At 44.6% G+C, this 13,850-nt stretch overlaps 1 protein-coding gene across 1 annotated transcript in view; it reads right to left on the reverse strand.

The window, feature by feature from the left end:
- Nucleotides 1-253: 253 nt before the first annotated feature.
- Nucleotides 254-13,850, reverse strand: part of zgc:92140 (uncharacterized protein LOC447854 homolog) — a 29,346-nt gene continuing 15,749 nt past the window's right edge. Inside the window, exons 3-6 of the mRNA XM_047587201.1 lie at nt 6,241-6,326; nt 4,174-4,241; nt 3,352-3,412; nt 254-1,841 (exon numbers count right to left, since the gene is read on the reverse strand). Of these exons, the coding sequence (XP_047443157.1) occupies nt 1,794-1,841; nt 3,352-3,412; nt 4,174-4,241; nt 6,241-6,326 (263 nt within the window). The 3' untranslated portion in view covers nt 254-1,793. The remainder of the gene's footprint in view (nt 1,842-3,351; nt 3,413-4,173; nt 4,242-6,240; nt 6,327-13,850) is intronic.

Raw genomic sequence — 13,850 nt, forward strand, 5'->3', positions numbered from 1 at the left:
GATGCTTTGTGTTGAACTGTATATTCAATAGTAGGTGAAGTGGGTTCACATAGAACATTGTTCCCACTAGACTGCAGTACTGATTTTGTACCAGCAGGCGTCACAACACAGTGTGGCACTGCTGACTGAATTTACTCTGACTACTTGGCTTCAGGCTACATGACAACAAGAAAATAGACTGACTACACACTTCAGAGAGCTCAGCCAGCCCGATGGCGCTACATTACACAGCCCAAAGCAACGCACACACATATTAAGACGGACAGAGCTTCTGCGTTTTTATTTTTAATAGAAAAAAAGTATTCAAAATAATACAACAGGAAGTATCCGGTAAAGATGACAAAAAAAAAAAAAAATGTGATTTCAGGTCTGTGTCTCCACAGCAACCACGCACCCTCCCCTTTAAGCTCAGCCCAGTTTGTTGCTTCTGTGCCATGTCGTGTATGAATGTGTGCGAACACCGAACCGAAGCAGAAATATACCATAGAGCTCTATGGATTACTTAACAATGAGCATGACGGTTTGCTGGTGAAATGAAGGGGATGCAATGATGTGTGTTTGTGAGATGTAAATGTACATGCAGGGGTGTGCTGGAATGAGACTGTGTTAACGTACGCACAATAAAAATCACCATGAGCATTAGTATGTGCATGTAAGCTCTGCAATGTTATGGTAAATAAAGGAGGATGGATTGGGATGAGACACAGATTCTCTGAATAATGCAAAATCAGTTTGCCTGCCGCTGTGATGAGGACGATAAAGACTTTAAAGATGATGATACACTACAATGGAAGAGTAAATCAAACTGAAGAAAAGAACGTCAGAAAAAGGGAAAATATAACTGGATGAGTGGACGCAGAACAGAATAAAAAATAAAAATAAGGTCCTTGACTTCAGAAGGCAGAAGGAGTTTAGAGTTTCTAAATCACCACCTTGCTCCCTACTCTCTCTTATTAAAATATCCCAAATTTCCCTGCTGCTTCTCCACCTTCCCTCACCCATTCTCTCAGTCCGCTGTGGCCCAGGCCAGCCTGTCTGTAGGAAGGCAGGCCAAAAAACGTTTAGCGTGGATCCTGGTGGCGTTACGTAACTCCTCTGCTTTCAGCATCTTTTCCTCCCCGGGCCTCCTTTCTTCTCTATTTGTGTGTCTCTCAGTCCTCCACACATCCACAGAGATATTTGTCCTTACTTAGCCTCCACATTTACTTGGGAGTTCGCTCGCCCAGTCGCAGGGGTTAAAATATTCAGGATCTCACTACAGAGGGACAGATCGGGAGGGACATATGGAGGGTTGCAAAGCTGCCGTTGTCCAGCTCGAGGAAATAATTCTGTTTGACCCGAGTCCTTCCCTCTGTTCACGACAATGAGCACCCATCCTTCATCACGTCCTCCTCCATCTCTCCCTCCTTTCATCTGTCCGTCCCTTCATCGCTGCGCCACCTCCGTCTGTCTGCTCAGGGGCCTGAAGGGCTGAGGTGCTAAGAGAGGAGGGCTATAGTCTCTGAAGAAAGTATTCTTTATCCCATTCACTCGTTCTCTTTCTCTTCCCGTCTCCCATGCATCCCTCTCTCTTTCACTTACGTTTAAAGCACTATCTTTGCCATATGTCCATAAACTCACACATACCATTTCGGAGTGTCCTGTCATATCAAACGTCCCATTGGTAAAACACAAATTTAGCTCTCTCTCGCTCTCTCAGGCACACATAAACACACACATATGCACACACGCGTGCACGCACACACACACACAGTGAGGCTTTCTGTGGGGGGTGACGTTCGGGGGCCTCTGTGCTATGTCCCATCTTCCTCCTCCTCTTCCTCTGAACAGTAGTCTCGCCCCTGCAACAAAGGAAAAGGGATCAGAGATAATATGAGATGTGCACGAGTCATTGTTTTTCTGCTCTGTTCTTTTCGATTAGTTATATACCCTCAGAAATAACCAACTTAAAATGACACGTGAAATACCTTCCATCCAGGCATCTGTTTATGTGTCACATTCCAGCGAACCTTTATCTATTTGCAGGTACTGGAAAATACTGGATGAGTCGACAACTGGGCCGTTGTTTCTTCCATCAAGATGACAAGCTAAATTATCGGCTTTCCTCTCCTCTCCTGAGCCTCTGTAACAGCCTGTCTAGCCCTCCTCAGATAAGGTTTTAAGATAGAGAAACGTACCACAAGTCCCTCTGTTTGCCGGTTCATTTCCTGCTTTACAGTGTGATCACATTTCAAATAAAAACATAAGTTGGTGCACTCGCGACTCCGATAGTTTTGAATATGACTGTTAAATAAAGACAATGTTTTTTTGTGTGTGTATATAACATTTATCATCACTATACAATGTTCTTCTGGGGAACTGGCATTCATGCGGATGTTACTGTTGAGACGCACAGCACACAAACGTTGCTGCCGATCCGGCAACCCCCGCCCCGCCCCACAGCAATAACAGTCCCCCCACGCTTGGAACTGCTCAAAAACTATGAGAAAGGTGTTGACCCAGACTTCAAAACTCCCAAGAGTTCTAGATTGATCTAGCACACACAGGATTCCCCGACACAAGAATGAAAAAAACAAGCTGAGAAAAAAAAAAAAAAAACAGGACTCAACTACCAGCTTCCTGGTGCTGTCCACCACGGGGCACCCTGACAAGGCCTATTACCCAGAGAACCAGAGTCTTAAGCTGCTAAATGCTCCATTAGCTGGTCATCCAGATCCTGAGGTGGACAATAATTCAACTCAGTCGTTACAACAGGGGACTCTTTTCACCTTTCGATATTTCTATTGTTGATGTCAAAATATTGGATACAGCAACATTAAATGTGCATTACTCACGATACATAGGGCAGCTGTGACTACTGAGGTAGTTTACAACACCCAGGGTGCGACTGTGTGAGCGGATGAATAATACAATCAATTGTAAAGTGCTGTGAGTGTCGATGATAAGGCGCTATATAAAACCAATGAATTATTATTATTACTACTTTAACACTCCTCCACAATGTCTCCTTCTCAAAATACACGCTGATGTGTTTTGCGGAAAGTTAAATGGAGTAAATCAAAGCTTAATGCGGCCATTACTCATTCATTTTGTTTTTGTCTGATTGTGCATGCGCCGTAATTCAAGTGTAGCAAGTGCTCATCACTGCAGGGATCACCTGTTCCTCCCCCTTTGCACATTTGGAGCTTAGTGATGAGCTGCTATTCTGACTGACAATGTGGACTAATGGACGCCGCCGCTGCGCCGCCTGTCCCTTTAAACGATGTTTCCTTAAATGCTCCAGGATCCATTCCCTGCACTTCGCCCCCTCCCACTCCAACTGGTAAACACGCGAACAGCCCCCACACTCACCTTCTCAATCTTCTCATCCAGCATCCTGAAAAATTCCTGCTGGCTCTCTGACGTGTGAATACTGACAGAGACGGAGTGAGAGGGAGGGAGGGAGAGACAAATGGAAAAGTAAGAGCGAGGGGGAGAGGAAGTTGGAGGTTGGAGATGAGGAGTAGAAGGGAGGCAACAAATACATCATGAGAATTTTCCATTACACCCCTCGCCCCCCCTCCCCTTACACACACACGCACACACAATCGTCACTGCAGTGTAAATAACCAGTGGGTTGGAAGGCTGTGCAGGATTTTAAATAATTATTTTATGAAGTATTAACCCAGTCTCTCATCCAGGGGCAAAATACTCTGCAACCAGCAGCAACCATTGTGTACACACTCTCAGTCAACACTCACAGGGTCTGAGGTTGGCCAAGAGGCAGGATTACAAAAGCCAGACAGGAAAGATCACTTACTTCACACTTCATAATATTAACATACTGAAGTCGCATTTAAATGGCTGGAACGGTTCATCAAAGGGTCAGTCCAGCCAAATTATAACGCATTGTCATTACAACAAAGTCCTGTCAGCTTAAATCGGAACTACTTTTTTGTTTTTATAGATTTTCACATTGAGTTTACAAAAAAATCCATTACTGTCTCTTATGGGTGTTTCAGTTATGCCACGTGGAAGTAGAGAGGGGGATCCATCAAAAACATAAAGATTAAACTAACCCTTTGACAACATTTCCAATCACATGTTCAAGTCATTGCCTATAATTTATGGATGATATATTTGACATCCATCCAACCAATACATACACTGTACTGGCTGCTGTCGGCCACTTACTTTGACTTGATGTTTGCTGCAGCGACCTCCTTCTGCTGTTTGCCCCTGTGCTGTGCATTACTCTTCTCCTGAAAACACACACACACACACACACACACACACAGACCATTAGTGTTTGTTATCAGCAGATAAAACAGGTTAAAAACAAGCGGCTCATATCAGCAAACAGCCACACCACCGAAAGCAAATGTCATGCCTAACTAAGATTATCATATTACCTTCTCACCCAACAGGTACCGCACGACAGCCACGGGGCATGGGGGTGAAGATATACCGTATGCACTGGAGGTCTAATAAAACCGTGCATCACCCAGCGTGAGTTCCCTTCAGTGTTTGGGAAAGGACTGTGTACGTTCTTCCTGTGACGAAAGGTTGCAGTGATCCCGACCAACCAAAAAACATGCATGTTTTCCTACTCACTGTGAGCATGTGCGTGACAGTTCCTCTAAAAGGAAACAACTACAGAAAAACCACAACGGCGGAGAGACGTAGTGACAAACAAATACTGGTCTGACCGCATGAATAGGGCTGTACTGGAGGATAACTGGCTGTGCAAATGTGTGTATTGCAACACCTTACTCAGCGAAATACCACACTGTACACAGGTTCCCATTTCGAAACACAAAAGCCATTTCAACTTTCAGTTGTTTAAAAATGACTTCAAACGTGTCAAAGTCGAGTTTGAAGTCGCATGAATGAGCGGACCTCACATTTTAGTGTGACGTGACAGTTTTTGTGTGGCCCCATTGTTAGGCAACATCCTAAAGGGCTATGATGTCACAATCAGTGACATCATCTTCACACTCGTTGTCCATCTCTATGCAGCTGATCGCTAGTAGGCGTTCCAGGCTCTGGTTGCCTAGAAAACCTTTTTCCATATTTCCCACCCCTGATGTGTCTGAGTGAAACAAGCAGAATGCGAAAATATTGCTAGTTTACAAATGTGGCTAGCACTTCTCTAAAAAAATAAATAAAATAAATAAATACAGTCAGTGACAACATTGCTTCATCTGGGTTCACCCGAAGTTGCGAGCCACTATCAGCGTGAAGAATGTGGAAGAAGGAACCAAAGTGAACAGTGCGTCCTTTCATTTTCCTTGAAACGAAATCACGGGGAACTCTTTATATGGTTTGTCAACCAACTGTATCAGTCGCTAGCACTGGCTGTCGCCCTGACTACATTCGGCTTAAAGTTGAGATATTTATGTTTTCGCCTGACATGGGTTAGGCTACCACTTGCCGAATGTCACTATTCGGCAAGCACTGCAATAAGTTTGTGTAATTCAAGAGATATTAAAAAAAAAACTCCTCACCATTTGATCATATGAATAACACCTTTCTACACGAAACCTACATCAGAGCATCAGGCAACATCTTATCTGATGTCTTCATGAAAAATCTCTGCTTTCCCTGTGCTGTTGACATACACAGTGACTTTCCGAGAAAAAGAGCTCATCTGGTGACTAAAGTCAACTGATTTGAGCCACAGCAATGTAATTTGAGACACAGAGGCAGTGCTTCTGTTTTTTAAACAGGATTTATTATATTGATCGCCGTTTCATCACTTGCCAGGATGCCAGACAGAAGTAAACGAGCGCTTGGGTTCACGCACTATAACACTGAGCTGATGAGGTGCAAAAAATGTGGGAAAACGTGCCTCCGCTCTTAATTATTCACGTCATCATGCGAGAGGGATACGGACAGTCGAGCCCTATGCAAAGTCTTGAAGTGAAGTAGCTTTATGAGTAGCAAAAGCCTCTTTACGTTTAAAACTGAAAGTTTTGTTGCAGGAGTGAGTCAAATCAACCAAGCGATCAGCCCACGCATTCCACACACGCCGGCATGTTGTCTCTACCTGTGTGTGAGGCACATCTTTGTGTGCTTGTGCAAGAGACGATGAGTGCGTATGTGCAGGCTGTAGAGGCTGACGGAGCTGCCTCTGGACACAAACACAGGTCTGTGCGCTTGAGCTGATGAGCTGTCAAGAAAAGGTCTGAGCCTGTGTGTGTGTGGGGTGGATGGGCTGTCACTGGAGGGAATGTGTGTGCGTGTGTGTGTGTCTCTCACCAGGTTCTCCTGGTTGCGTGCGTTCACTCGGTTTTCGTCCCCTCTCATGTACTTCACCTCCTCCACCCCCTTCATCTTGTATTCATCTGAAAAGGTTTGGACAGAGAGAGACTCGTGATTAAAGGAGGACGAGAAAGGCAAGGGGCAAACTTAAGAAGAGCATGGATTTATCAGGAGTGTCCCAGAGAGGAAACACTCATCATATTCCTTTCATTTGAACTGGTCTATATTATCAGAAATACTAAAATATTAAAGCCATATCATGTCAGCATTAATGTACCCTCACTGAAATATATCAAATGACTATTCCACTGATTCCAGTAATCATGGGCCCAATTCAGCATTTTTAAGGTTTTTTCCATTATCCGTTCTGTTTGAGCAACAGCAACTCATCTGAGAAAGCAACAACAGAGAGACAGTTAGAGGGAATACACGTGTAGCATGTGCATAAAATACCAGGGGAGACAGAAGAGACAGGGGGGGGGAAGAGATTAAAAAAAAAAAGAAAAAAAGAGACAGGGAGCCGATAAGAAGGAGCAAGCTGGAGGGGATAAATAGCTTCTAGGCTACACAGACAGCTTAGACAGTACAGCTACGAGAGCAGGAACACTTCTGAACCTCTGCACGGCACAGACACCACGCCCAGAGCTGTCTGTCGTCACTCATCTCCAAAGCTAGAGATTAGGGCAATAAACCTGGCATTATGCGAGTCTTACCGATTCCAAGGCTACCAATATTGTAATGTCGCCTGAATCCCATATAATTAGTCTGAGAATAGCTCTGATATACTCAGCGATAGAACCACAAGTTTCAGGCCAAGGAAGTGAAAAACATGTATGTGGCTCGGCTGTATTAATCAGGTCAAACTAATGTTGCATTTACTTTACTCATTAAAGAAATAATGATCTAACAGAAGATCATTGCAACTTTAGTTTTAAGATACTCTCTACTGACATCACCTCTGTATCACTTTTGCTTTCCAGTTCAAAATGTGTGGTGGGATTACACTCAGATTATTAAGACTCATTGAAGACAGTTATTTTAACAACGAATAATACGGTGGTAAATAAAATGGCTTTTCTTTGAGCAACCAAATATTCAGAATTCAAAGATGTTTGACCTACGATCTGTACAGCAATACTCACACCATAAACTGGCCTGTGGTGTAAAAATGTATGTGTGAATTCTTCACTCAGCCTCTTCACATAGGGCAGAACAACATCTAACCTTGAGGAGAATAATACGAGCACATAAACATTTCTGATTACTAACGGGTTGTTGGACATCTACCTGATAAAGCTGGCGGGACGCTGATAAATACACACATCCAAATGCGGAACAGTCAGTTTTATCTGTTGTGCTCTGTGTATTTTGCCCTCACTCTATCAGCGCTGCCTCTGTCTGTCAGTGTTTGTGTACCTTTGTACACAGCTGAAGAGTTCATCCCTGCGTCTGCTTTGTTGCTTACGATCCGCAACACATGGACTACCCGTGTGAGTCAACAGTTAAGGTCAAGATTGTTTTTTAAAACCAAAGACAATCATTACATTTTCCAAGGAAATTTCCAGTACCCAGAACGTGTTTATAGTGTCATTATTTCCAGAGAACTGAGACTCATGAACTTGTATGTATGTCTTTTGATTATGTAACAATTCCTCTTTTGCAAAATGTTCCAACTCATCCAATAAAAATGGCTTTTCGAGCCTGAACCTGAACTTTGAGGTCCTGCTATAGGATCTCAACAGGATTGACGTCTGTGGTCTAAGAGGGCCACTACAGGGCCGAGCAAGTTTTGGACCAGCAACAGGCTGATAGCAGATTTCTTCACACTATCATTCAAAGTGTCAGCATAAGATTCTTTCTTCAGGTCCCCACAAGGCTCCCTCAGAGCACCACCATGTTTAACTATAGGGAAGTGTGTATCTAGGGTTGAAGGCCCTGCTTCTGTTCAACAAAAAATGAGAAACATTCATGAATCATAACGTTTCCAGTTTTGTCTTATCAGACAAAATGACTGGACTGCAAGTGTGCGACAGAAGTTTCTTCGGACGATGATCTCGAAGCCCATCAACATGATGAACCCTCATTCATGTCCAGAATAGAGCAGTTCAGCTCTAATTATCAATCTAACAGAGATCCTGAGGTTCTGGCTGACATTTCTTACAACGTTCATGTCCAAAGCACTGGACCCAGGCTCATTTCTAAAAGACATTGTGAATAGGAAACCTACAGCTGTATATTCTTGGAAATGGCATCATTAAGGAGAGCATCACCACCTGACATCCAGACTTACTCCTTTTCAACAAATAACGTAAGAGCCTTAAAGTGTCACTTGCCCTTGTTCACCGGAGACCATTTAGTAGAGGTCACTGCAGACTGATTGTGTCATTCAGTCAGAAGTGGTTCAGAATTCACATGGGGGATCTTTTGTCATACAGGACTCTTTTATATAATATTTAGAAATAGCATAGAAATAGTAAAATCCATTGACATCTGACTCTCAACGTTTTATGATTTATGGTAACGCTGAACAGTATTTGCAGAAAATGTTCCATCGGGGCTACCTGGTCAGATAAATGTCCCTTATCTGAAATCACTTGAAGGAAAAAAACAAGGAGGAAAGCTTGCAGGGCTTAAAGGAAAGACACAAGAGAAACCAAAGCAGACTCTTTTTTTCTGCCGCTTGTCTCAGGAATGTAAACGAGTTGGAGCAAAGCAGCTCCTGTCTGAACATGCCGACACACACACACAAACAGTTTTATAACACAACACAGGCTCACCAAGCTTAGTTCGGCTCTGTAAACACACGGCACATACGGTGCTGCAGCAGGAAACAGAATTAAGAGCTATTTCCTCTGCTCACTTAGCAAAACAAGGGTAACCCACATCGAATTCAAGATATATAATCTGTAGATTACGGTGCATGTAGAAGAACAGAAGGGGTAAAATTAGCTGCTGCTGTGGACCACAGAAATAAATCTAAATGGACTTTTTCAAGCAGCGACGGGGAATATGTCACTTTATAATTCGGACGAGCCGTAACCTGACTGGTCAAATTGTCTTAATGTCCTGCTTCTGTCACAGGATAGTCACAAGCTTAATGTGACAGTTACAGACAGATCAAAGTGACCCAGCTCATACCAATCAAGACTCATCACATCACAGACTAAGCTTCATTTTCGATGGGAACAAAAACCGGTCATGCTGCGCGGGCAGTACATGTGTGTGCAGCAGTCATTGTCACTACAAAATGACAAGAGTGTTTGGTCACGGCGATGCTGGGCTTGCTTTGGGTGAGAGGGAGGGAAACCGTCAAAGAGAGGAAAGATGAGAGGGAAGAACTATTTTAAGAAGCTGTGATTTTGTGATGTGGACGCCTTCCTCATCTCTGATTAGAGACTGGGGCTCTGCGCTGGCCTTAAGGTACACACACTCACTGCGTTTATGTGTTTGCAACTCTGTTTCTATTTCAGACCGGGCTGTGTTTTTGAATCAGCTCGTCTGTCACTGCATGCAGAGGCAGTATATTTCTGTGTAGGTGTGAGTCATGCAAATAGGTTTATTCGGGCATGTGTGTATCTCGTATGCCAGTGTCTGCTCGTCGTCCTGTGGCTATGTCACCCTGTCCTTCCTGCCGTGTGTCCTCCCTCTCACTCGGCCTGGCTCCAGACCAGCACCGGCCTGACCATGACACCTGAATACAAAGTCGCATCCATAACACGCATAGGTACACGAATATTTCCATCCTGTGGGAGTCAGCTGAGAAACAAAGATATAAAAACGGAACATATATCGCTTTTGATGCTAATAAGGTGATGAAAATGATATGGAAGGACATATTAATAAATAAATTAAATAGCAGTTTGAAATATTTAGCTTCAGACACTGAAAGCAAATAATAACATATAGAAATTAAGCTTATTTAAAATTCCAAGACCAAGAAAATGGTCATAGACTTTAGGAGGACTAAGCAACAGCTCCTGCCAGTCAGCATCAGAGCAGAGGACACTGCAGAGGTGCAAACCTAGAAGTTCTTAGGGGTGCACCTCGACAACAAACTGGACGCCATGTACAGGAAGGGACGGAGCCAACACTTCTTCCTTCAGAGGCTTAGATGCTTCGACGTGTGTAGTGAAACGCTGCTCATGTTCTACCAGTCGGTGGGAGCCACTGCTCTTTTTCATTCTGCTTTCATGTCTGTTGAGGGACTGCATGACTCAAAGGAACTCTAAGAGACTGGACAGACTGGTTAAGAAGGCTGGGTCTCTGACTGGCAGGAAGCTGGACTCACTGGGGATTATTGTTGAGAGACGTACCTGCAACACAGTGCAGTCCATCCTGGACAACATCACGCGCCCCCTTCATGACACCCTGGCTTCTCTCACTACGCGGCAGGACTGAGAGGTTCAGGAGGTCCTTTGTCCCCACAGCTATCAGACTGTACAACATCACTGTTTAAATGCTTAAATACTCACTTGTGAAACTGTAAACTGGTCAACTGTATATAGTTTTACATGTTAATAAAATTTACATATTTACAGTCTTCTCCTTTTGAACTGTTGGTTGTGTTGACTTTGGTGTGTTATTTTGATGTTAAGTGGATGTCTGTGTATGTTTGTGTACAAGCTACTGGACAACAAATTTTCCCCAGGGGATGAATAAAGTATTAAAGTTCTATTCTATTCTATTCTATTCTATTCTATTCTATTCTATTCTATTCTATTCTATTCTATTCTATTCTAAATTGTTGCTCATCTCCTAGTAGTTGCCCATTGACCTGCCGAGGACACCAAACTGCAAATAGAGGATGTGAGCTTAGACTAGCTACACCGGCTGTTGAATACATCTGTGAAATGAACTGATGCATTCAATAAACAACAGATGACACTGGGATCAGTGATTTCAGAGAACTCCCAATACATACTGGGTCAGTCTGACTAAGAGTTTTTCCTTTTCATGTGGAGCGTGGAAATAGTTCTTCTAACCCGGTGCACAGATATGTTAGGTTCACAGCAACATGCACCACTTCTGATCCAGCTCATGTTTTTTCTTTTTTCTTTAATAGGACAGAGGGCCTTCGTGTGTGCAGCGGTGGAGCTTAAAGCTGTGCTCAGACTACGGGACTATGTTTCCTCTGCTGCTAGGCTGCTGGGGCCACGTCTCCAAAGGCTAATGTATTCTGCGTTCTGATGTGACTGTCATTTTCAGAATTCATATATAAACAGAGGCAAATGTGTGATATCACACAGTGTCAGTTACACGATGGGAGTGGTAACCTCAGTCATACAGCTCAGCAGGCTAACAACTGGGCAGGAAACGCAAAGGCATAATGACAGGCTGATGCCATTGGGAAAATATATATAAAAAAAATCCTCAGAAATATTATATAATTACATCAGATTTAAGGAAAGCGTCTTCAAATGCATCACAACTCGCCAACTTCTGAAAAATTACACATTGTCAACTGTGGGCTGTGTACCAGACCTGTGGAGCTCCAAACTGTTGTCGTGGTCTCATTAACTGGCCCAGACGCTATATAAATAAAATTGAATTGAATTGAGTAAATAGCTGACGTAACAGGAGACATCATAATTCATCCACTGACTAATGTTACTTCGGCCACTGGACTAGAATGAACTGCACTTTTTTTTCCACCCCTTGAATCATGAATCAGTCCCATCTAGAAGCAGCCCAGTACAACCTCAGTTAGCCACCCAACGGCTCCACTAGAGTAGCTGAGCCACCTTGTTAAAGGGCACTCCAGCAGTGATTATGAAGGATATGCGAGAAGCCCGCCCACCTCCCGGTACCATATTTATCCCTCCATCCTAGGAATTGAACCGATGGCCTTCAGGTCATCGGCGTTGTTTTCTGTTCCCGCGTACTCCCCCGGAGAGGAAGCGTTCGCAGACGCATCACAATGTACACAGAAACTGTTTTTGTTGTGAGCCTGGGTTGTCATTTGTATTCCTCGAAGGACAAGAGATTATTCGAAACGTGTCACTTAAGGATGAACCTCTTGAACTTGTTTCTCAGCCGCGCATGTGATAATATTTCCAAGGTCTGCCTGCTCACTGAGCGCTAATAAGGAAACTGCATTTCTTTAAAGACCTAATAAAAGAATCACCTTCGAGCAATCCCGGATTGCTTTCAGAGGTGAAAGACACCACTACTGAACATGATTTTTCTCTCCTCCATCTGCATTTGGATTTGACAGAGCGGGAAAATAACACAGTATTTAGTCAAAAGGACAACTGGACTGCTCCGCTGCCTCAAAACAACACGCGTGCCTAAGTAAACAGTGAAATCTACACGCCATCTTGTTTTGTATAAATGTAGGCAATCACACGCACGCACATACACACACGCACGCACACACGCTATCTCCCCGTGTAATCTCCTCAGACTGTGATTATTACAGAGATCAACAGCATGATGTTGTGGAGAGTGTTGCTATTTTCCTTTGTCGTCCCTTCAGCGTTTGTGTAATGGAGTTCAGCCTTTTCCGGTTATTGTGAGAGAGAGACCGAGAGACGGGCGAGGGGGGTGGGGGTTGGGGGTGGAGGGGGGGTTAGCGGCCAGAGTCTGACAGAATGGGCAGCCTGAATATCTGGGACACACATAAACACGCACACTCGCAGGCACACACACAGCATACGAGGACAGACTGACTGGCAGACTGGCATCTGTTGGAGGCGGATCGGTGAGAGCACGAAGGGGGATCACTGACTGACCGAGTGCGCTGATACACAACACATACGTGAAGGCAGACACACCGGGCGAATTTCTATGGGCGGGCAGGCCGGGGAGACTGACCAGAACCGACCGATCTTTTCCGCCTCAGTCATGAGAAGTAAACCGGATGCAGTGAGCCAGTTTGACTGTGGTGGTGGTGGTGGTGGTGGGGGGGGGGGGGTATCAGTGGGAAGGAATGACTGGAACACTGTGACAGAGACGTGACGCAGAAGAAAAAGGAGGGAGAAGAACGGAGATGATATTGGGGGTTTTATCCAGGGATAACTGTAATCCACGCAATCCAGGTCACTTCCATCTTCCACCTCCATGCACACACTCGCATGCGGACAAGCCCACACAGTGGCCAATCCAGCAGCCACCGCCAGCCGCCACGCTGGATCCCCCATACAGCAGAAAAACCAGGGGACAGTACGGCAGTCAGCGGGACAGAAGAGGAGGAGGGGATGTGAAAGGACACAAGGTTATGACCTAATGTTGTGCCAGAGAAGAGAGGAAAAGAGCTGGAGAGAAGAAACACTGGGAGATGAAGGCAGGAAGGGCGGGAGGAGGGAGGGAGGGAGGAAGGGAGGAGGGGTGTAGAGACCCAAAATAGAGTGACAGAGAGAAAGAGGAAGAGAGGAGAGAGGCCTTGAGCAGGGGAAGGGAAGAGGCCATCTACATGAGACTCAGAAGTTGAGGATAAAGAGAGACAGGAAAAAAAAAAGAGAAGAGCAACGGCGTCAAAAGAAAACGCTCCACTCCTCCCGTTTCTCCCCCTCGCAGCTCCTGCCTCGTTCTGCAGCTCCTTTAAAGATGAGGAGACAAACGACATGACGGCGAGTCGGAGCAGAGAGGAGGGACGGAGGGCGAGAAAA

The sequence above is a fragment of the Mugil cephalus genome, chromosome 6 (genome assembly GCF_022458985.1).
Source record: "Mugil cephalus isolate CIBA_MC_2020 chromosome 6, CIBA_Mcephalus_1.1, whole genome shotgun sequence".
Classification (NCBI taxonomy): Eukaryota; Metazoa; Chordata; class Actinopteri; order Mugiliformes; family Mugilidae; genus Mugil; species Mugil cephalus.